This window comes from Carcharhinus amblyrhynchos, chromosome 10 (assembly GCF_965287045.1).
Source record: "Carcharhinus amblyrhynchos chromosome 10, sCarAmb.v2.hapA, whole genome shotgun sequence".
NCBI lineage: Eukaryota > Metazoa > Chordata > Chondrichthyes > Carcharhiniformes > Carcharhinidae > Carcharhinus > Carcharhinus amblyrhynchos.
This window is the reverse complement of record NC_137333.1, coordinates 27,733,569-27,758,249: the sequence shown is the minus strand read 5'-3', so window position 1 is coordinate 27,758,249 and position 24,681 is coordinate 27,733,569. Positions and strand designations below refer to the sequence as shown.

The window sequence follows — 24,681 nt, the reverse complement described above, 5'->3', positions numbered from 1 at the left end:
GTGAACGTTGGTCCCTTAAAGGATGAGAAGGGGGACTTAGTGGTAGGGGATGGGGATATGGCGGAGGTCTTGAATAACTTTTTTGTTTCGGTCTTCACGGAGGAGGACGTGAATAATTTGCCGGATGTTAGAGATGGAAAGGTGGTAGGACTGGAGGGTCTCGATGACATTACTGTTACTAGAGAGGTGGTGCTCGACAGACTGGAGGGGCTGATTGTGGACAAGTCCCCAGGTCCGGATGGAATGCATCCGAGGGTCCTGAAAGAAATGGCGGAGGTGATAGTGGATGCCTTGGTGGTTATTTTCCAGACGTCGCTGGATTCTGGGAAAGTGCCGGAAGATTGGAAAACGGCTAATGTTACGCCGCTGTTTAAAAAAGGTGCCAGGCAAAAGGCGGGGAATTATAGGCCTGTTAGTTTAACGTCTGTTGTAGGTAAAATGTTAGAATCCGTCATCAAGGAGGAAATAGCGAGGCATCTTGAGGGGAACTGCTTGATAGAGCAGACGCAGCACGGTTTCGTTAAAGGGAAGTCGTGTCTGACAAATTTACTGGAGTTCTATGAGGATGTGTCTAGGGCGGTGGATAGAGGAGAGCCGGTGGATGTGGTCTTTCTGGATTTTCAGAAGGCGTTTGACAAGGTACCTCACAAGAGGTTATTACAGAAGGTCAGGGGGCATGGAGTTGGGGGTAGGGTGTTAGCGTGGATAGAGGACTGGTTGTCAAATAGGAGGCAGAGAGTGGGGGTCAATGGGTGCTATTCGGATTGGCGGATGGTGACTAGTGGAGTGCCCCAGGGGTCGGTGCTGGGGCCTCAGCTATTTACCATTTATATAGATGATCTGGAGGAGGGAACCGAGTGTAGGGTGTCGAAATTTGCTGATGACACCAAAATTGGTGGAAAGGCAAATTGTGCGGAGGGTGTGGAGAGTCTACAGAAGGATCTAGATAGGCTGGGCGAATGGGCCAGGAAATGGCAAATGGAATTTAATGTTGGTAAGTGCGAGGTGGTCCACTTTGGTAGGAATAATGGTAGGAAGGATTATTACTTACGTGGAGAAAAACTGCAGCAGGCAACGGTGCAGAGGGACCTCGGGGTCCTTGTGCATGAGTCGCAAAAACCCAGCTTGCAGGTGCAGCAGGTGGTCAGGAAGGCGAATGGGATGCTGGCCTTCATCGCGAGGGGGATTGAGTATAAAAGTAGGGAGGTCTTGCTGCGGCTGTATAGGGCATTGGTGAGGCCGCAGCTGGAGTACTGTGTGCAGTTTTGGGCGCCGTACTTACGCAAGGATATTTTAGCCTTGGAGAGAGTGCAGAGGAGGTTTACTAGGCTGATGCCGGAGTTGAGGGGGTTGAGCTATGAGGAGAGGCTGAATAGATTAGGCTTGTACTCATTAGAGTTTAGAAGAATGAGGGGAGATCTCATTGAGACGTATAAGATGATGAATGGGATGGATAGGATAGAGGTGGAGAGACTCTTCCCGCTCAGAAAGGACAGTAGGACTAGGGGGCATAGCCTCAAGATAAAGGGGGGGCGGTTTAGAACAGAGTTGAGGAGGAACTTCTTCACTCAAAGGGTGGTGAATCTCTGGAATTCTCTGCCCGTTGAAGTGGTGGAGGCTGCCTCGCTAAATATTTTTAAGACGCGGGTTGATGGGTTTTTGATGAGAGAGGGGATTAAGGGTTATGGGGAGAGGGCGGGAATGTGGAACTGAGCCACGACAGATCAGCCATGATCTTATTGAATGGCGGGGCAGGCTCGAAGGGCTAGTTGGCCTACTCCTACTCCTATTTCTTATGTTCTTATGTTCGAAGTCAATGTAAACCTCATCCACTACTCTTCCTTCGTCAATGTGTTCAGTCACAATTTCAAAGAACTCAACTAGGCTTGAAAGGCGTGGCGTGACCTGCCCTTGACAAAGCCGTGCTGACTATTTCTGATCATACTAACTGTGTATGCTAAATTCTTGCCTGAATTGTTGGAAGAACTGATTGTATATGTACAAGAAAGATAAGGTAAGTCTCAGCCTGACTTGTGTCATTGCATGTGTCAGGGCTGCTGCACAATAAATTTTTTCCAATTGTGTCTCCTACTGTGTGGAGGATGCAGGGAATTAGATAGTTATCGGAAAAGGAAAAATGTGGAGAAAGCAGAGAAATAGATGGAAGTGAATTGCTCATTTTGAGAGCTGGTACAGAATGTAACAATTTTGTGATTGATGAAAATCTGGAACCCAGCAAAAGTTGTTAGTGAAGTTGAGACACCAAAGTCATTGAGACTGAAACCAGTATGTATATGTGAAGGAGCAGAGTCCATGTTCGACCTACACCTGAGATGAAAAAATGAGAAAGATCAATGCCAGAAACATCACTAACCAGCGAGACAACATTGCAAACGTCACCAACAAGCGGTGCAACATCAGCAGTGTCACCAGCAAGTGACAACATTAGCAACATCAAGCACAACAGCAGGAGCAAAACACCCCATTGCCTGCGCAGCATACCAGGGTGATATCAACCCTACCACCTGTACAACGTGAATAATATTTATCAAAAATTGAAAGTTAATTGGAAATGATATTGAGGCAGAGGCACCATTGAAAAAAGAATGTTGTTTTATTCATCAAGAGCCAGGAATTAATTGTTATGAATATAAAACAATTAAGGTGCCATATTTATTGCTGCACAATATTGTATCAATCCTCCAGCCACATGGAGAGCTGAAAGAAACAATGAAGCTCAAGCATTTTGAGTCAAGTGATTATTTTTAACTTATGGGAACAAAAATATGCATCAAAATGCTTGGAATATGCACCACACCTCCTGCAGGCATGATCAGTATGTATCCACACATTTGATGCCTAAAGAGCTTGACCCAGATGATCTTGTCTCCAGTTTGTTGGAGACGATTTCTACAAGCTAAGGTGAGCATTGGGAAATAGCCCAGACAATTTGAACTTTCAGTGAACAATTTCCCTGTTCCCCAGAACACTGAGAAAGTTTCTGACTCCAAATTAGAGTCATATTTCGGATAGTTAAGATTTACCTACTTGGATATTTGCCCAGGAAATTTTCGACAGTAAAATCCTAGCCTAATATCTAGGTAATTATACAACTGACCCCCAGTCACACACAGGCCACCTTCCCTAACCCTACTTGCCAGGCCTCCATCAGCTGACTCCCCTTGAACCGACCTTACTTGACCCTGTCATCTGAATGCACCCTTGACTCGATCTGACTATCCCCTCCCATCCAAACCACCCCTGACTCGCCTGCCACTCTACCGTCTCACCCACCCATTCTACCATTAATCATTCACCAACATGAGTCTGGTCACTCATTCGCTAATATTCATACTGAACATTTAAACTTACCTTATGGAAGCTGGTGCTGTAAGAAGATGGTGTATAGGGGAGGTGATGGCCTAGTGCTATTATTACTAGACTATTAATCCAGAAACTAAGCTAATGTTCCAGAGACCCAAGTTTAAATACCATTGTGGAATTTGAATTCATTAAAAAGTATCTGGAATTAAGAATCTACTAACAACCATGAAATCATTGTTGGAAAAAACCCATCTGGTTCACTGATGTCCTTATCTGGTCTGGTCTACGTGACTCCAGAGCCACACCAATGTGGTTGACTAAACTGCCTTCTGAAATGGCCTAGCAAGCCACTCAAGGTAAACTAGTGGTGGGCAATAAATGCTGGCCAGCCATCAATACCTATGTCCCACGAATGAATATTTTAAAAAAGTGCTCTGCACTGATCTGTTTTGCTATTCTCTTCGTGGATTCTTAAGCTGAGGGAGTTTTTCAAATCATGTATCAGAATTCTGGCCTTTTTCAACCTATCCAGGTAAATGGGTTGTTTTCAGTCTGATCAGCTTTGGGCTGAGTCATCCTGACAAAGCAGAAGATTTGGGCCAATAGTGTAAAATCATTTTCACTGCTGCACAAAAAAGATTGCAGTATCCTGGGAGAAAACTACCTAGAAATTGTGTGAACTTTAATATCCACAGGTTCTTCCTCTGTTGGTTCTCTAAAGATGCCCCATTGCAGACAGCAATACTGCTGGACCATAATCTTTTATACTTTAGCTGAACTGTAATACAGGAAGACTCTAGACTCATCCAAGTATCTAAATGGCTGTTGCAACATGTCAGAAACCCTCCTCCGAAAGGGAAGCAAAAGCAAACAAATATATATTTAAAGAGACACAAGACAGAGGGCATGTTTAGAACATAGAAAAACTACAGCATAAACAGGCCCTCCGGCCCACAAGTTGCACTGATCATATCCCTGCCTACTAGGCCTACCTATAACCCTCAATCCTATTAAATCCCATGTACTCAAAAGACTTAAAAGACCCTAATGAATTCGTCTCCACCACCACCGACGGCAGCCGATTCCACTCCCCCACCACCCTCTGGGTGAAAAACTTAATGTGGGTATGCCGGCGTTGGACTGGCGTAAACACAGTAAAAAGTCTGACAACACCAGGTTTTAGTCCAACCTATTTATTTGATAATATACTCGCAAGCTTTCGGGTTAGCCAGGATTCACCTGACGAAGGGGCTAACCCGAAAGCTTGCGAGTATATTATCAAATAAATAGGTTGGACTAAAACCTGGTGTTGTCAGACTTTTTACTGTGAAAAACTTAACCCCTGACATCTCCTCTGTACCTATTCCCCAGCACCTTAAACCTGCGTCCTCTCGTAGCAACCATTTCAGCCCTGGGAAATAGCCTGAGAATCCACCCGATCTATACGTCTCAACATCTTATAAACCTCTATCAGGTCACCTCTCATCCTTCGTCTCTCCAGGGAGAAAAGACCAAGTTCCCTCAACCTATCCTGTTAAGGCATGCCACCCAATCCAGGCAACATCCTTTTAAATCTCCTCTGCACCCTTTCAATATCTTCCACATCTCTCTTGTAATGAGGCGACCAGGACTGCGCAGAGTACTCCAAGTGGGGTCTGACTAGGGTCTTATAAAGATTAAAAGTCTTTGAAGTGAAAGAAAAATGTGGTCCACACTTGCTCTAGTGGATGTCTAAGACCTCATTGTACCAGCTTTCAACTGATATCATTAGATCTAGGGAGATGTATTAGAAATGGCTGCAAACCTTGATCAGCGGGAAACCATTTAACACTTACATTATAGGTGATTTCTTCATGGTACAATGAACTACTTAAGTTGGAATTCTGATCATGGGAAATACTGGTCTCTATAATCTGATGTTGTTTGTTGCAATGTAGCAGACATTCAGAATTTCATCCCATCCACAGTGTGTTGGTAATAGCATTATACATGGTCATACAGCTATTCTCTAATTCCTCAGAATTTCAGAAATTTCACGTTAGACTGCACTTTAGTTTGTCAGTTTTCCCCGGGAAGGTTTTGCATGCTGAAACTTGAGGTGCCACACACAGGCTTTCTGTATCTGTGGATTGCTAATTATCATTGATACTGTTGTATCTGCAGCAGAATTTGGAGAAAGTTACTTTGGAGCATATAGAACATAGAACATAGAACATTACAGCGCAGAACAGGCCCTTCGGCCCACGATGTTGCGCCGACCAGTTACAAAAACAATGACCCACTAGCCTATACCAATCCCTTTTCGTCCATAAACCTATCCAGAGATCTCTTAAACGCCCCCAAACTAGACGCATTTACAACTGCAGCAGGCAGGGCATTCCAATCCCTCACCACCCGCTGGGTAAAGAACCTACCCCTGACATCCGTCCTGTAGCTACCCCCCCTTAATTTAAAGCCATGCCCCCTCGTGCTAGCTTTCTCCATCCGAGGAAAAAGGCTATCACTATCCACCCTATCTAAACCTCTAATCATCTTATATGTTTCAATAAGATCCCCTCTTAGCCGCCTTCTTTCCAACGAAAACAACCCTAGATCCCTCAGTCTCTCCTCATAGGACCTCCCCACCATACCAGGCAACATCCTAGTAAACCTCCTCTGCACCCTCTCCAACGCCTCCACATCCTTCTTGTAATGCGGGGACCAGAACTGCACACAGTACTCCAAGTGCGGCCGCACTAGAGTAAAATATAGCACAATATACCACAATCTGTTTCCATTCTAGTATCTAGAACATAGAACATAACAGCGCAGAACAGGCCCTTCGGCCCACGATGTTGCGCCGACCAATTAAAAAAGCAATGACCGTCTAACCTAAACCAATCCCTTTCCATCCATAAACCTATCCACGAATCTCTTAAACGCCCCCAAACTAGGCGCATCTACAACTGCAGCAGACAGGGCATTCCAATCCCTCACCACCCTCTGGGTAAAGAACCTACCTCTGACATCCGTCCTATAACTACCACCCCTTAATTTAAAGCTATGCCCCCTCGTGCTAGCTTTCTCCATCCGAGGCAAAAGGCTATCGCTGTCCACCCTATCTAAACCTCTAATCATCTTGTATGTTCCAATAAGGTCCCCTCTTAGTTGCCTTCTTTCTAACGAAAACAACCCCAAATCCCTCAGTCTCTCCTCATAGGACCTTCCCTCCATACCAGGCAACATCCTGGTAAACCTCCTCTGCACCCTCTCCAATGCCTCCACATACTTCCTATAATGTGGGGACCAGAACTGCACACAATACTCCAAGTGCGGACACACCAGAGTTTTGTACAATTGCAATATGACGTTGCGGCTCCTAAATTCAATCCCCCTACCAATAAACGCCAAGACACCGTATGCCTTCCTAACTACCTTATCTACTTGATTCCCAACTTTCAGGGATCTATGTACACATACACCTAGATCCCTCTGCTCATCAACACCATTCAGAGTCCTCCCGTTAGCCCTATACTCGACACATCTGTTATTCCTGCCAAAGTGAATTACCTCACACTTTTCCGCATTAAAGTCCATCTGCCACCTCTCGGCCCAGCTCTGCAACTTGTCCAAGACTCTCTGTAAACTATGACACCCCTCTTCACTATCTACCACTCCTCCAACCTTGGTGTCATCAGCAAATTTACTGATCCACCCAACTATACCCTCATCCAGATCATTTATAAAAATTACAAACAGCAGTGGCCCCAAAACAGATCCCTGAGGCACACCACTTGTAACCGAACTCCATGACGAATACTTTCCATCAACCACCACCCTCTGTCTCCTATCTGCTAGCCAATTCCTGATCCAATTAACTAAATCACCCCCAAACCCATACATCTGCATTTTCTGCAGAAGCCTTCCACGGTGAACCTTATCAAACGCCTTACTAAAGTCCACATATACCACGTCAACTGCCTTATCCCCATCCACCTCTTTGGTCACTTTCTCAAAAAACTCAATAAGGTTAGTAAGGCACGACCTACCCTTCACAAAACCGTGCTGACTATCTCCAATCAACACATTACTCTCTAAATAACTATAAATCCTATCCCTAATAATTTTTTCTAAAACTTTGCCCACAACAGAAGTAAGACTCACCGGTCTATAATTCCCGGGGAAGTCTCTGTTCCCCTTCTTAAACAATGGGACAACATTCGCTATCCTCCAATCCTCTGGCGCTATACCTGTGACCAACGACGACCTGAAGATCAGAGCCAGAGGCTCTGCAATCGCCTCTCTTGCCTCCCAGAGAATCCTAGGGTAAATCCCGTCCAGCCCAGGGGACTTATCTATTTTCAAACCCTCAAGAATATCTAGCACATCCTCCTTATCAACTGCAATACTATCCAGTTTACAACCCTGTAACCCAGTGTTCTCCACAGCTACATTTATGTCTCCCTGCGTGAATACCGAAGAGAAATATTGGTTCAATGCCTCTCCAATCTCTTGCGGTTCCACACATAACTTCCCACTGCTGTCTCTAACTGGCCCTAATCTTGCCCTAACCAACCTTCTGTTCTTAACGTATCTATAGAACGCCTTAGAATTCTCCTTAATCCTATCAGCCAAAGTCTTCTCGTGTCCTCTTTTAGCTCTTCTTAACTCACTCTTTAACTCCCTCCTAGCCAATCTAAAGCTTTCCAGTGCAGTAGCTGAGCCCTCAAGTCTCATCCTGACATAAGCCTCCTTTTTCCTTTTAACCAGCGAAACAACTTTTTTAGTGCACCACGGTTCCCTTGCTCGACCATTACCTCCTTGCCTGACAGGGACATGCATATCAAGGACTCACAGTAGCTGCTCCTTGAAAAAACTCCACATTTCGGACGTTCCCAGCCCCTGTAGTCTCCTAGTCCAACCTATGTTTCCTAATTCTCTCCTAATAGCCTCCCCCAGCTAAAACTACTGTCCCGAGGTTCCAGTCTATCCCTTTCCATCAATAAGGCGAACGTAACCGAATTGTGGTCACTATCACCAAAATGCACACCAACTTCCAAGTCTAACACCTGGTCTGGCTCATTTCCCAGCACCAAAGCTTCACCTCTAGTTGGTCTATCTACATACTGAGTCAAAAAACCTTCCTGTACGCTTTGTGCAAAAACTGACTCCTCTAATGAGCTAGAGCTATAGCTATTCCAATCAATATTAGTAAAGTTAAAGTCCCCCATAACAATTACCCTATTACTTATCTGTAGATACCACTTCCCTGACAAATGCATGCACCTGTTCCAGTACTAGGTAATCATAGAAAAGAAAACTACAGAAAGAGGCAATTCATCTCCTCGTGTCTGAAAAGAGAAACTAGCTGCTTGTTTTAATCCCACTTTCCAGCACCTGGTCCATAGCCTTGCAAGTTACAGCACTTCAGGTGCAGATCCAGATAAATTTTAAATGAGTTAAGCATTTCCACCTCAACCATCAACACGAGCAGTAAATTCCAGATGCCCACCACTCTGGATGAAAAAGTTTTTTCGTGACTTCTCTAATCCTTCTACCAACTGACCCCCCTCACTTTCCTGTGCACCCTATGGCCTCAAGATTTTGTACACAACTAAAAATCACGCCTCAGCTTCCTCTTTTAAGGAAAACAACCCTAGTGTATCTGATCTCTCCTCATAATTGCAATGTTCAAGTCCTGACAACATTCTTGTTAATTTCCTGTCTTTCTAAAGCAATCATGCCATCCGTATGATGTGATCGGTACTGTGCACAATTCCAGCTGTGGCCTAATTAATTTTTTATACAGTTCCATCAGTACAGCCCTGCTTTTGTATTCGATACCTTTCCAATAAAAGGAAAATATTCCACATGCCTCCCTTATCACCTTATCCACTTTTCCTGTCACTTTCAGAGATTTGTGGATATGCGCACCAAGGTCTATTGCTTACTGTACCCCTCTCAATATCCCCTCCACCCCCAATTAACTGTGCATTCCCTTGCTTTATTGCCCTTCCCAAATGTATTATTGTATGATCCTCTGGATTGAATTCCATTTGCCACTTTTCCTGCTCACTCAACTAAGCCCCGATATAATTCTGGAGACAGTTACCCTATACACTGACATTTTGGGAGTCATCTGCAGATTTCCACATATAAGTCCAAACTATTAATATGTACAACAAAGAGCAAGGACTTCAATACTGGCCAATGGAATGCCAGAGGAAACCGCTTTCCATTTACTAAAATATTGATCGATCATTACCTTTTGTAGACTAGAGTCTCTACAGTATAGAAAGGCAATTCGACCCATTGAATCTGCACCAACTCTAACATCATGAGGCACTAGGGGTCAATTTAGCACAGTCAATTCACCTAATCTGCACATCAGACTATGGAGGAAACAAGAACACCTAGAGGAAACCAGTGCAGACACGGAGAACGGGCAAACTCTACATAGACGGTCACCCAAGGCTGGAATTGAACCAGGCAGCAGTGCTAATGACTATGTCACTGTTGCTGATCCAATTTTGAATCTAACCTGCCACTTACCCTGTATCCCAGAAAATTTCACTTTTCTGCCCAATCTGCCATGTGGGACCTTGTCAAAAGCCTTACCACAATCAACACAGGCACCATCCACAGCACTATTATCATACCTTTCTATCACTTCCTCGAAAAATGTAATTGTTAGTAAGACATGATCTACCACGAGCAAACCCGCGTTGACTATTTCTGATCAATCCATGTTTTAGTGACAGTTTATCCTGTCTCAGAAGTAATTGCAATAATTTGCCCACCATTGAAGTCAGACTGACCAGCCTGTAGTTTTCTAGCTTGTCGCTTGTCCCTTTTTAAATAATGGTGCAATGTTCACAGTACTGCAATCCTCTGGTACCTTGCCTGTATCTAGTGCGGGTTGAAAAATGATCCTCAGAGCTTCTTTAACAACCTGGGATACAATCCATCCGGCCATTGTGATATATCTGTCTTCAAGAATGTCAATCCCTCCAGTGCTTCCTCTCAATTTATTTAGTTCATCATTGAATTACAGCTGTAATTCATTCTTTAACCAATAATGCTAGACCCCATACACTATATACTTTTTAACCTGGGCTCTGTCTTTCAATTTCAGAGTCACTCACTAGTTTTGTGTCTCCAAATCTGAATTTGCCCTTCCCTGATTAATCCCTCCACCCAAGCCGTAGCATATCTACCTGCCAGGATTGTCATTCCAGTCCTATTCAAGTGTAGACTGTCCTGTTCATACAGCTCCTACTTTCCCCAGAGCTAGTCCCAATGCCTCAGAAATACCCTCTTTCCTACACCACCTTTCCAACCATATGTTCAATCACTCACTTCTCCTAAATTTGTGCTCACTACCATATGGGACCGAGAATAATCCTGAGATTACTACTTAAGGGTCTTTCTTTTCAATCTCTTTCTAGCTTCCAATCACCATCCGAGGAATGTCCTGCAGCTGCACAGTGACATCCTTGACTCTTGCACCAGGAGGAAACATACCACCCTGGAGTCATATTCGTGGCCACAGAAATGCCTTTGTTCCTCAAGCTAACAAATCCCCTATCACTACTGCTCTTCCCCTCTCGTTTTCTTCCTGTGCAATTGAGCCACCCTTGCTGCCATGAACCTGTTTGGAACCAATGCCCACACTAGTATCCAAAACAGAAATCTGATTATTGAGGAGAATCTCGGGGGCTCCATGCACTACATGCCTGATCTTCCTGAACTGTTTGGCCAATGCCCATTACATTCCTGCCCCTCTGTTCCTAGTCTGCAGTGCCACCACCCCTGAATGTGCAGTCCATGTAGCTCTTATCCTCACTGATGCACCACAGTGACTCCAACTACAGCTTGAGCTCCAAATCCTGGAGCTCATATTTCTGCAGCTGGTGACACTTCCTGCACACATGGTTGTCTAAAATATCAGTAGCATCCATGACTTCCTGCATACTAAAAGGGCATGCAATCCACATGACCAAACTGCCCTGTCATATCTTAAATTCACTTACATGGAGAGGTGTAAATTAGACTCAGCAGCAGTAACCACCATCTAGACGAGTGGGTGAATCCAATTCAGTCAACTGTGTGGTTCCGGAGCAGAACAGCCACGTTCAACTTATCTGGAAGTCAGAGAGGCAGCGCACCTTTTAGTGACTCTGAATCTGCTGAGGCTGAGTTTAAAAGGAGTGTGAAAAAACAGTGACATGACAAAAACCATTAGTTCATTGGTTGGTAAGAAATTTGTTAAAGACCATCTTTAAATTAGATAAGCGTATTATTTTTAAAAGAAAAGAAAAAGGTCGGTCTTTTCTCCCTGGAGAGATGAAGGATGAGAGGTGACCTGATGGAGGTTTATAAGATGTTGAGAGATATAGATAGCCTCTGAGAATCCACCCTGTTTCCCAGGGCTGAAATGGTCGTTACGAGAGGACGCAGGTTTATGGTGCTGGGGAGTAGGTATAGAGGAGATGTCGGGCTAAGTTTTTCACTGAGGGTGGTGAGTGACTGAGTGGAATCGGCTGGTGGTGGTGGTGGAGGTGAACTTGCTGGGGTCTTTTAAGAGACTTCTGGATGAGTATATGGGATTTAATGGGATTGAGGGTTATAGACAGGCCTGGCAGGTAAGGATATGATCGGCACAACTTGTGGGCCGAAGGGCCTGTTTGTGCTGTCGTGTTCTATGTTCTAAATATCTATACTTGGAATTTCAGTGTGAAATACCAGGAATAAGGGAGTCAGGGACAGTATACTAAAGTGAAGTAAAATAAACTTAAAGTTAGGATAAGCATTTGATAACATGGAATGCATGCCCTGTAATACGTGGAGGTCATGGATGCTACCAATGTCCTAGACAATATTGTGTATGATGTGCTTCCAGGTGCAGAAACTCGAGCTCTGGGTTTCAGAGCTCCATTGGTGGTTGGAGTCACAGATACATCAGAGGGACTGAAGCCTGTGTGGATAGCACATTCAGAGTGTAACTGATACTGCAGTTTAGGAGCCTGTAGATGGAGGGGGAGTGGGTGACCATCAGGCAGTCTGAAAATCAGGCAGGTAGTACAGGAGTCCCATGGTGTCCCACTCTAATTCGCTTTCAATTTTCTGAGAAGAATACAGTAAGAGCACGGTTTGTGGCACCAGCTGTAGAAGAGGGGAGCAGTAGTGATAGGGGTCTTGTCATTTGAGAAAGTGATAGATGTTCCTGAGACAGTAGCAATGGGTGAAGGATGGTATGTTGCCTCCTTAGCATCAGGGCAAATTCATTGAACAGTTGCAAAAATCCTCCAAAATAGCCAGAGGTTATTGTTCACTTTTGGTATTAATGATTTACGCATGAAGGGAGATGTGATCCTGTAATCAGAATCTGGGCAAATAGGTAGAAAATTAGCTAGCAGGACCTCAGATGTAATCTCTAAATTACTCCCAGTGCTGCATGCAATGATTACAAAAAATAGGAGGATAAGGCAGATGAATACATGGCCAGAAAGATAATGCAGGATGGAAGGCTTTAAATTCCTTGGACATCGGGACTGGCTTTAAGGAAGATGACATCTGTACAAACCAGGCAGGTTGCATCTGAATAGAGCTGGGATTGAGTTCCATGTGGGCATTTTGCTAGTGCTGTTGGGAAGGCTTTAAAAAGATAAATCATCTGGCAGGGATGTGGGAACCAGAGAGAATAGCGGAGGGAAATACCAGGGTGCTCAAAATACTTGAGATAGATAGCACATAGCTAAAGCATGCAGTCAGAGTAAGGGAGAAATTAAGTTTAAATTAGTATTACTGTGTGTGTGAATTCATGGAATATAATGAATAAGATTGGAGTGTTACACGTCTAAATTACATGTGGAAGTATGGTGTTGTAGTGATAACAAATCTGGCTCAAGGAACAGCAAGACTGGGTGTTAAACATTTCTGGATGCAAGATGTTTAGAAAAGATAGGAAAGAAAGAAAAAGAGGTGGTGTGATGCTTTTGGCTAGGAGGAGCTGGATAAAGGGCATTTCCTAGAGGGTTCAAGGACAGAATCAATTTGGCTGGAGCTAAGGAATAAAGAGGATGCAATTTTATTGCTCAATGTAGTCCAACTAGTGGGAAAAATGTGGAGGAACAAATCTTCAGGAAAATTACAGATGCAATATAGTTATAAAGGGGGATTTTAATTGCCCGAATGTAGATTGGGACAGTGGTAATGCAAAGGATGGATTGTGATCAGGAGAATTTTTACAGTGGTATGTCTTGTCTAACAAGAAAGGATGTAGTGTTGGATCTGCTGCTTGGAAATGAGGTGGGCCAAGAAGATCAAGTGTCAGTGGGGAAACATTAAGGATAAGTGATGTTCGTATCAATTTACGATGGCAGAAAAGCACAATGGACAATCCAGAGTACAAATAATTAACTGGGGGAGAACTGAATAGAACTGGGCCGGATAGACTGGCACCAAAGGTTGGTGGGAAAACAGTAACTCGATCAAAAAATTAATGCTTGGGCACAGTCAAGGTATTTGCCCTAAAGGCGAAGGTAGGGCAAGCAAATCCAGAACTCCTGGATGAAAAACGAGATAGAAATTAAGATAAGGAATAAAAAATGCACCTATGACAGACAGAAAATATAATTGAGAGCCCAGACAGTGGTTCAGAGGGGAGGTGAAGAAGCATATTAGGGAAGTGAAGTGTGATGGTAAAATGAGGAATAGCACCAATTAGGAATCTAAAAGAGAACTTATACGTGGAGGCAGGAAGCATGGCTGAGATGTCAAATGGATGTTTTGCATCCCTCTTTTCCAAGGAGGTAGATGCTATCTGGGCCATAGTAAGAGGTGGAAAATCGTTAGAAAGGTTCAACATTGATAAGGAGAAAGTGATGGATAGACTGTCAGCATTTCAAGTTGACAAGGCACCAATACCAAATGAGATGCTTCAAAGAATATTGAAGGAAGTGGGAGTGGAAATTGCAGGGCACCTGGACATAATCTTTCAGCCTTCCTTAGATTCAGGAAAGGTGTCAGAAGACAAGAGAATTGCAGATATTGTACCCTTGTTCAAAACAGATAAACCCAGCAATAAGTGTGGTGGGTAGCTTCTCTCAACAATTATTTGGGATAGAATTAAGTCTCATGGAAAAATGCAAATTGATCACTTAGAGCCAGCATTGATTTCTAAAGGGAAAATAGTGTTCAACTAACTTGGAGTTTTTTGACAAGGGAACAGGGTTGATGAAGGTAATGCTGTTGAAGTCGTACACAATGATTTTCAAAAGGCATTTGATACAGTGCCACAGACTTGAGAAAAATTACAGCTGATGGAATAAAAGGGACAGTAGCAATATGGATACAAAATTGGCTGGAAGAAGATTTGTAGCCGTGTTCCCCAAAGGTTGGTAATGGAGCCCTTGCATTCACTGATATACGAATGATCTAGATCTTGTGTTCAGGGGACAATTTCAAAGCTTGTGGATGACAAAATTTGGAAACATTGTAAACTGTGAGGACAGTGTAAAGCTTTTAAAGGACATAGACAAGTTGGCCAGATGAAGTTCAATGCATAGAAGTGTGAGGTGATGCATTTTGGTAGGAGGCACATGGAGACAGTGTAAAATAATACACTAAAATAGGAAATAAAATAAAAATATACAGTATCCTGGGCTTTATTAATAACAGCACAGTACTAGAAAGAGCTCATGATGAACTTACATAGGCACTTTTTAAACCTCTATTGTAATTGTGGGCACTATTGTATAGGAAGAATGTGAGCACATTATAGGAACAAGAAGTGACAAGAAACATTACTTATGACAGTTGATTGGAAAGGTTAAAACTTCTTGAAGATAAGGTGGCTAAGAGATTTGATAGAGATTAACAAAATCATGAGCAGCCGGGCAGAGTAGATAGCTGTTCCGCTCAAAGAGGTCAAGAACAAGATGGCAAAAGTAACTGGCAAAAGAAGCAAATGTGATGTGACAAGAAACCTCTTCATACAGTGAGTGGTTTTGTCTGGAATGCACTGCCTGGATGTCTAACAGAACAGGTTCAATTGAGGCATTCAGTAATTTGAATAGAAACAATGTACAAGGGTAATGGGAAAAGGCAGGAGAATGGCATTTAGTCATAGAAACATAGAAGAACTATAGCACAATATAGGCCCTTCAGCCCACAAAGTTGTGCCAAATATGTTCTTACCTTAGATTACTAGGCTTACCTGTAACCCTCTATCTTACTAAGTTCCATGTACTTATCTTGTTGTAGGTAAAATACCACCTCAGACTTAGTGAGTCAAAATACAGTGGGTTTTATTTCAAAGCTCTGGTGTTCATTCAAGATCTTTGGGAGAAGCAGGTTCCTCACAACGGATTACTAAACTTCTCATAGAACACAAACACAAGTGGGCATTTATACATCATGAATCTTAGTTGTCAATCACAACACAAGTTTCCCATTCCAGCCAGAACTCCGGGTCTTCCTTCCTTGGTCGTGATGCAGCCCCAGATTTAATCACAATTTACAGTCCAGCTGGCAGCTGCAGTCATGACACAAGCTTAATCCAGTCACAATTCAAAACTCTTCTGCAGCAATACCGGCATCCCTGTCTTTGAAGTTATTTGTGCGATCGTGGCTGTCCCAGCAGGACTCTTCCTGTTCAAAGCCGGTATCGCGATCTGCCATCAGCAGTTGTTAAAAGCTGGTTTCGTAAACTGCCATCTGTGTAACAATGTCCAACTAATACAAAATAGGTAAGATTTGCGAAGTCTACAAAACAACAGTCACATTTAACTATCTGCTGTTATAAAAATGAGTTAAAGCATGTAATACATGAACAAATAACTTATATTAATGCCAAGAGCAGTATAAGCTAAAGGAGATCAGTCATGAAAGGGTTAAGTTTGTTATATACTCTAGATACAAAACGCATTCACCTTTTCTCTACTTCAATCTATAAGTTTCTTAAAAGAACTTATCGAATCTGCTTCTACCACCATTGCTAGCAGCCGATTCCATGCACCCACCGAGTGAAAAACTTACCCCTGACATCACCTCTGTACCTACTCCCCAGCACCTTAAACCTGTGTCCTCTTGTGGCAACCATTTCAGCCCTGGGAAAAAGCCTCTGCCTATCCACTCGATCAATATTTCTCAACATTTATACACCTCTATCAGGTCACCCTTTATCCTCCGTCTTTAAGGAAGAAAGGCTGAGCTCCCTCAACTTATCCTCGTGAGGCATGCTTCCTAATCTAGGCCACATCCTTGCTAATCTCCTGTGCACCCTTTCTATGGCTTCCACATCCTTCCTGTAATGAGACGATCAGGACCGAGCACAGAACTCCAAGTAGGGTCTGACTGGGGTCCTACATAGCTGCAACATCGAGGAATTGAGTTTAGGAGTCGAGAGATAAAGGCCAGTACACCAAACGCCTTCTTAACCACACCTTTAACCTGCACAGCTGCTTTGAGCGTCCTATGAATTCAGACCCCAAGATCCTTCTGATCTTCCACACTGCCAAGAGTCCTACCATTATTATATTCTGCCATCCTATTTGACCTGCCAAAATGAACCACTTCACACTTACCTGGGATGAACTCCATCTGCCACTTCTCCACCCACTCTTGCACCCTATCAATGTCTCACTGCAACTTCTGACATCCCTCCACACTATCCACAACACCTCCAACCTTTGTGTCATCAGCAAACTTACCAACCCATCCCTCCACTTCCTCATCCAGGTCATTTATAAAAATCACAAAGAATAAAGGTTCCAGAACACATCCCTGGGGCACTCCACTGGTGACTGACCTCCATGCAGAATATGACCCATCTATAACCACTCTTTGCCTTCTGTGGGCAAGCCAGTTCTGGATCCACAAAGCAATGTCCCCCTGGATCCCATGCCCCCTCATTTTCTCAATAAGCCTTGCATAGGGCACTTTGCTGAATATGGACTTATATATGGATGTCATATATATGGACTTCACCTTGCTGAAGTCCATATATATGACATCTACTGCTTTTCCTTCAATGTGTTTAGTCGCATCTTCAAAAAATTCAATCGGGCTGGTAAGGCATGATCTGCCTTTGACAAAGCTATGCTTACTATTCTGAATCATATTATACCTCTCCAAATGTTCATAAATCCTGCCTCTCAGGATCTTCTCCCTCAACTTACCAACCACCGAGGTTGGACTCACTGGTCTATAATTTCCAGGGCTATCTAGAACATAGAACATAGAACATAGAACATAGAACATAGAACATTACAGCGCAGAACAGGCCCTTCGGCCCACGATGTTGCGCCGACCAGTTACAAAAACAATGACCCACTAGCCTATACCAATCCCTTTTCGTCCATAAACCTATCCAGAGATCTCTTAAACGCCCCCAAACTAGACGCATTTACAACTGCAGCAGGCAGGGCATTCCAATCCCTCACCACCCGCTGGGTAAAGAACCTACCCCTGACATCCGTCCTGTAGCTACCCCCCCTTAATTTAAAGCCATGCCCCCTCGTGCTAGCTTTCTCCATCCGAGGAAAAAGGCTATCACTATCCACCCTATCTAAACCTCTAATCATCTTATATGTTTCAATAAGATCCCCTCTTAGCCGCCTTCTTTCCAACGAAAACAACCCTAAATCCCTCAGTCTCTCCTCATAGGACCTCCCCACCATACCAGGCAACATCCTAGTAAACCTCCTCTGCACCCTCTCCAACGCCTCCACATCCTTCTTGTAATGCGGGGACCAGAACTGCACACAGTACTCCAAGTGCGGCCGCACTAGAGTAGTGTACAGTTGCAACATTACACTGCGACTCCTAAATTCAATCCCCCTACCAATAAACGCCAAGACACCGTACGCCTTCTTAACAACCTTATCTACTTGATTCCCAGCTTTCAGGGATCTATGTACACACACACCTAGATCCCTCTGTTCATCCACACTATTCAAAGTCCTCCCGTTAGCCCTATACTCGACACATCTGTTGCTCCTACCAAAGTGAATTACCTCACACTTCTCCGCATTAAATTCCATCCGCCACCTCTCGGCCCAGCTCTGCAACCTATCTAAGTCTCCCTGCAGACTATGACACCCTTCCTCACAATCTACCACACCTCCAATTTTGGTGTCATCAGCAAATTTACTAATCCACCCAACTATACCCTCATCCAGATCATTAATAAAAATTACAAACAACAGTGGCCCCAAAACAGATCCCTGAGGCACACCACTCGTAACTGTACTCCATGATGAATATTTACCATCCACCACCACCCTCTGTCTCCTATCTGATAGCCAATTCCTGATCCAACTTCCTAGATTACCCACAATCCCATACATCTGCATTTTCTGCAGAAGCCTACCATGGTGAACCTTATCGAACGCCTTACTAAAATCCATGTATACCACGTCTCTCCTCCCTTTCTTGAATAAAGGAACAACATCCATAATCCAATCCTCCAGAACTTCTGCCATCTCCATTGATGATGCAAAGATCATCACCAGAGGCTCAGCAATCTCCTCCCTCAGCTCCCATAGTAGTCTGGGGTACATCCCATCCGGTCCCAGTGACTTATCTAAGTTGATGCTTTTCAAAAGCTCCAACACATCCTCTGTACCATAACAATTGTGAACAATATTTTGTTATGGTTTACTTATATTAAAATACCCTCACCCTCACCCTCACCCTCACCCTCACCCTCACCCTCACCCTCACCCTCACCCTCACCCTCACCCTCACCCTCACCCTCACCCTCACCCTCACCCTCACCCTCACCCTCACCCTCACCCTGTGCCTTCCTACCACATGATGTGAAAAGCCTGCCTTTTATATAGACTCTCCAGTGAGTCATGATCAAGTTTTGCTTTCTACTCCAGTAATCAACACCAATTGAACTAACTACTTTCAGCTGATTGACATAACTGCAGGCAGTTTCCTGTTTATCAAAGTAGTCTAATTTACTTAAAGACTGTTGGAGATTGATTCTTAGCTATATAAAAACTGAAAAAGGTTGACCAGAACTTACATTGTGAACTTATTTCACCCTTCGAGCATAGTCTTTTGTCTCCTCTTACTACAGCATGTGTGAACTAGTTGGCAGGTGGTGGCTGTATCAGTGTGGTGTCAGTACTGGTCTCTCTATTCCCTTTTAAATAAACAGAATAGTGGCTATCATTGGGAAATCAATTGTGCTACTACTGATGATACCATTATGGTGTGGTCACACCTACCAGTATTTTTAAGGACTGAGAACTCCGATTGTTGAGGATAAAGTTTTTTCCCCTTTTGCTGGTTCTCTCACCATCTGTCACAGGCTCAGTTAGGCAGATATGTCCTTCAGGACTCATCAAGCATGGTTGGTAGTGTTGATACCAATTCATTCTTGGTAATAGGCATTGATGTCGAGAGTGAATTCTGTGCCCTTGCTACCCTCAGTGCTTCTGCTAAGAAGTCTTCAACATGACAAAATGCTAACTGGTGAGAGAGGTCAATAGGTGACGAACAGCAGCAGATTTCTTTGCCGTGAGACCTCATGGAGTCAGGAGTCAATGTTGAGGACTCCTGGGTCAACTCCGTCCTGGCTGAATACCACTGCTGCTACTTATGGTGGGTCTGTCCTGCCAGTGTGACAGAACACATAGTGATGAAGGTGATTCAAACACTGGTTGAAAGATATGATTCTGTGAGTGTGACTGGCTGTTGGACAGTTCTTCAAATTTACCCTCATAATGTTTGGGAGGAGGAGCTTACAGGGCTGCCTGGGCAGTGTTTTTTACATGCCTAGGCTGATGCCACATGATCCTGTTTTATTTTTTGACTTCTCTGTAGTGGTTTGATGCAATCAAGCAGCTTGCCAAACTATATTAGTGTTAAAAATCACCCCACATTGATGTGCGTCTGGAGTCCACATTTGGCGAAATTAGGTAAGATGATTCCTGAAGGACAATAGTGAACCAGATAGATGTTTACTGTAACCATAGAATCATAGAAACCTACAGTACAGAAAGAGGCCATTTGGCCCATTGAGTCTGCACCGACCACAATCCCACCCAGGCCCTACCCCCATATCCCTACATATCTTACCTATTAATCTCTCCAACCTACACATCTCAGGACACTAAGGACAATTTTAGCATGGCCAATCAACCTAATCCGCACATTTTTGGACTGTGGGAGGAAACTGGAGCACCCGGAGGAAACCCACATAGACACGAGAAGAATGTGCAAACTCTACACGGACAGTGTATCTCAAAATTTCAAAATGTTCCTCACTGAATGATCCTAGGTATTGGCCTCCCCCTTGAATGGACATAGAATCATATAATCCCTACAGTGCAGAAGGAGGCCATTCAGCCCATCAAGTCTGCATCGACCACAATCCCACCCAGGCCCTATCCCTGGTTAGTTACTCTGCTAATCCCTCTAACCTATCACATCCCAGGACACTTAGGGTTAATTTAACATGTCCAATCAACCTAACCCACACATCTTTGGACAGTGGAGGAAACCAGAGCACCTGGAGGTAACCCACGCAAACACGGGTAGAACGTGCAAATTCCACACAGACAGTGACCCAAGCCGGAATCGAACCCAGGTCCCTGGAGCTGTGAGACAGCAGTGCTAACCACTGTGCCACCATGCCACCCCTAAAACCGAGATGAACCTCTTTGTGGGATTCATGCCTGCCATTGTTTATAGTTTATTCCAAACTCAAAATCTTACAGGTTACATCTCTCCAAGTTTGAAATTTAACAAAAGGAGACCTACAGAAAATGAGTTAACCACAAGTAGGTATGAATTGCCGTCATCTATCTCCATTATGTAGCAATGACTCTTAGCATTAAACCACTCTAGACAGACAATAGTAGTTGAATCTATGACTGAATCTTTTGTTAGTCTAAGAACCAGAGCAAAACAGTCAGTCTGCAAAGAATACCATTGCAAAATATCACCTGTCAACCAAGTCAGCATCAGCAAAGTTTTTAAACTTGGAGGTCGTTGTATCTTTAAAAGTCTCCCAACCCTATTTCTAATCCAAATCTAAGAACATCTACAATTGACAAACCTTGTGAACTACTGAACATCCATCTCTTCAAGGGAGTCCTGGAATAATCCTGATGTACAAGTCCAGATTTTGAAATGGCTTAAACTACTCTTTTGGAGTGAAACATCTCTTTACAGTGCCCACAATGATTGTTTTCCTGTGCTAATCCAAGCACATGAATCTGAACTATTTTGTTTGCACTTGTAAAAGTGCATATTCTCTTTAACCGTATCTTTCTCAAGAGGGTGTGAATGATGAGTGACTTAGCACTGGGTCAATGCATGGAATAAACCTCTATTTAAACCCACAAAAACTTGCTGCTGTTATTAAACTGTCTGTACACTTGGGGTAAAAAAACACATATACATCTTCCTTTTTCTAAACATACACTGATTACAGGCTGTACAAGGTACAGGATTTTTTTACAGTTCCCTAAAGTTAATTACCCCTTTAAGATTCCCCCCTGGTTTCTTACACCTGGTGCAATCAACCCTCTCACCGAGACTTCTAATCCCAGACTTACATGGGCTCCTCGACATGGTGGCACTGTTTGTAGTCCCAACAGGGGCTACTGCTCCAAGCTGGCACTGCTGAGTCTATAGAGTTGTCAGCCACTCAATGGTCGGCAGCTCTTTAAAACAGGACAGCTTCCTGAGAAAGGGAAGCTTTATCTTGGAGCAATTAACACAGTTTCCAGCATTAGCTTACTGCAGAGTAGCCATCAGGATCATGGTCAGGGTCTCTTCCAATATTTTAGCCGGCTGGGAATGGGGGACATGGCAACCCACAAAACCCAACCCAGTAAAGTAACAAAACATTGCTGTAAAATATGTAGCCACCTAATATATTTTTCAAGCTGGTACATAAAGATTATTTTTACTGAGGTTCTTTTTAATGAATATAAAGGAGAGAAAAGTTCCTTCACCCTGTCTTGATGGTGACACAAGATGAAGAGAGTGGAAATGTGCGTTTGTCAGCACTATGTCCCTCATTTTATTAAGCACTACAAGTGAGCATAATGCGAAATGTAAGCTGGTTTAGGTACACTAAATCCCACATTGTGTATTGTAGCAAAACCTAATTCAGAACAAGGCCATTTTCCCAGACACATTTGTGCTTAGGTTTGGAATTGAGTAGATTAGTGAAAAAAGTGATAAATTGGCTTAAGAAGAATTAATGGATTTGTTAACTGAAAATAAGGGCATGAATTTCCAAAGCTCAGTGACCTATATGGTCAGGAGAGCTGAGTATTTGGGTTGGGACTTGGAATTTCAAGCATTTGAGAAAAAATAAAAATCTGTTTCAGCTGTATCTTGATGCTGTTGTATGTGAAACATTATTTATAGGCTGAAGAAATTACTTTAGTAAGGTTCTATATTTGAAAGTAAAAATATTAACATGAAACTAACAAGTTATTGAAAGCATCTTTGCATTTACTTTGTTTAAGAGTGTCAGATAATTCATCCAGTGAATAATAATGCATGACTTGTGTCAATTTTTCCACTTTCCAATTTCATTTATGAAATGGTTTTGTTATGGTGTTTGATCAATTTTGATTTTATTTCACTAACAGGGATTCTTAATTCTTGAAGAAATTAAAAAACCCAATGAGGGTGTAAGTAGCTGTGAAAATGATTATTCAGTCCACATAGAGGATCTCGTGTGCTTTTGGGACAAGGTAAAATGATTATATAATGTGCAAGTAGTTTTTGCCTAAAATTTTCTTTATACCTTAAAACATTTAATATTGACAATTTTCTTTCCTCAAGTGAGGCACGTTTTGATTGCATACGAATGAACAAATTTTGCTGCTAGAAAATTATTAAATGATTGAATTTATAGTAAATAAAGTACACCATTATTTCCCTCTCAGTAAATTTTCTTAGCATATAGCTAGGAAATTAGAGAGCAGGAGGGCCAGATATAGAGCTAGTGCAAAATACTTTTCTGATAATTGGAGATGCTGTGTCCTACCTTCATTTACATAGAAACATGGGAGCAGGAATGAAGACTTTAAGCCTGTTCCACCATTCAGTCTGGTCAAGGCTGATCGGTTGTGGTCTTAATTCCACTTCCCTCTCTGTCCAACCCCCACCATATTGCTTGACCCTGTTGCCGAACAAAAATTGGTCTGACTCAGCCTTGAATAAATTCAAAGATACAGCCTCCATCGTATCGTCTGGATATCCACTCTGTCAAATCACCTCAGGATATTATGTTTAAATAAGATTGTTCTCATTCTTCTAAACTCTAATGGGTGTGTGCTGAATCTTTACATCCTTTCTTCATAAGACAACCTCTTCATCCCAGGAATGGGTCCTTTCATGTGCCAGAACACCAAGATTTCTCTGTACCACCAAATTCTGCAATCTTTCTGCATTTAAGTAGTTCATCGCCTTTCTATTCTTCCTACCAGAATGGACAAGTTCACATTTATTCACATTATATTCCATCTGCCATTTTATGCCCACGCACTTAAGCTATTTATATCTCTTTGTAGATTCCCTCCCTTGTCACAGAATCGTTGGGGAATTTCATAGTAACTTCATTGCAGTGTTAATGCAAGTGCAGAAAGAAGCCATTTGGCTCATTGAGTCTGCACTGGCAATCATAGAATCCTACAGTGCAGAAAGAGAGCATTGGCCCATCGAGTCTGCACCAACCACAATCCCACCCAGGCCCTACCCTCATATCCTTACACATTTACCTGCTAATCCCTCTAATCTACGCATCACAGGACACTAAGGGGCAATTTTAGCATGGCCAATCAACCTAACCAGCACATCGTTGGACTGAGAGGAAACGGGAGCACCTGGAGGAAACACACGCAGACATGGGGAGATTGTGCAAACTCCACACAGACAGTGACCCAAACTAGGAATCAAATTCAGGTCCCTGGAGTGGTGAAGCAGCAGTGCTAACCACTGTGCTACCGTGCTGCCCAATGGCAATGATCTCATCCAGGCCCTATCCCTGTAACCCCACGCATTTATCCAGCCAATCCCCCTGACACCAACAGACAATTCAGTATGGCCAATAAGCCTAATCAGTACATTTTTGGAGTGTGGGAGGAAACTGGAGGCAACCCATGCAGACACAGGGAGAACATGAAAACTCTATACCCTGAACTTAATTTCCTACTTGTTTTGGCATTATCAACAAATTTAGCTGCCATACATTTTCTCCCTTCATCCAAGCTATTGAAAGCTTGTAAATTTGAGGATCAGCACTAATTCCTGTGACACCACACTAATTAAAGCTTGCCAATCTGAAGCAGGCCATTTATCCGTACTGTCTGCGAACCAATCCTTTATCCATGC

At 43.2% G+C, this 24,681-nt stretch overlaps 1 protein-coding gene across 1 annotated transcript in view; it reads left to right on the top strand.

Moving 5' to 3' along the window:
- Positions 1 to 24,681, top strand: part of abcc4 (ATP binding cassette subfamily C member 4 (PEL blood group)) — a 411,789-nt gene that overhangs the window by 118,411 nt on the left and 268,697 nt on the right. Inside the window, exon 9 of the mRNA XM_080198151.1 lies at positions 22,935 to 23,039. Within this exon, the coding sequence (XP_080054277.1) occupies positions 22,935 to 23,039 (105 nt within the window). The remainder of the gene's footprint in view (positions 1 to 22,934; positions 23,040 to 24,681) is intronic.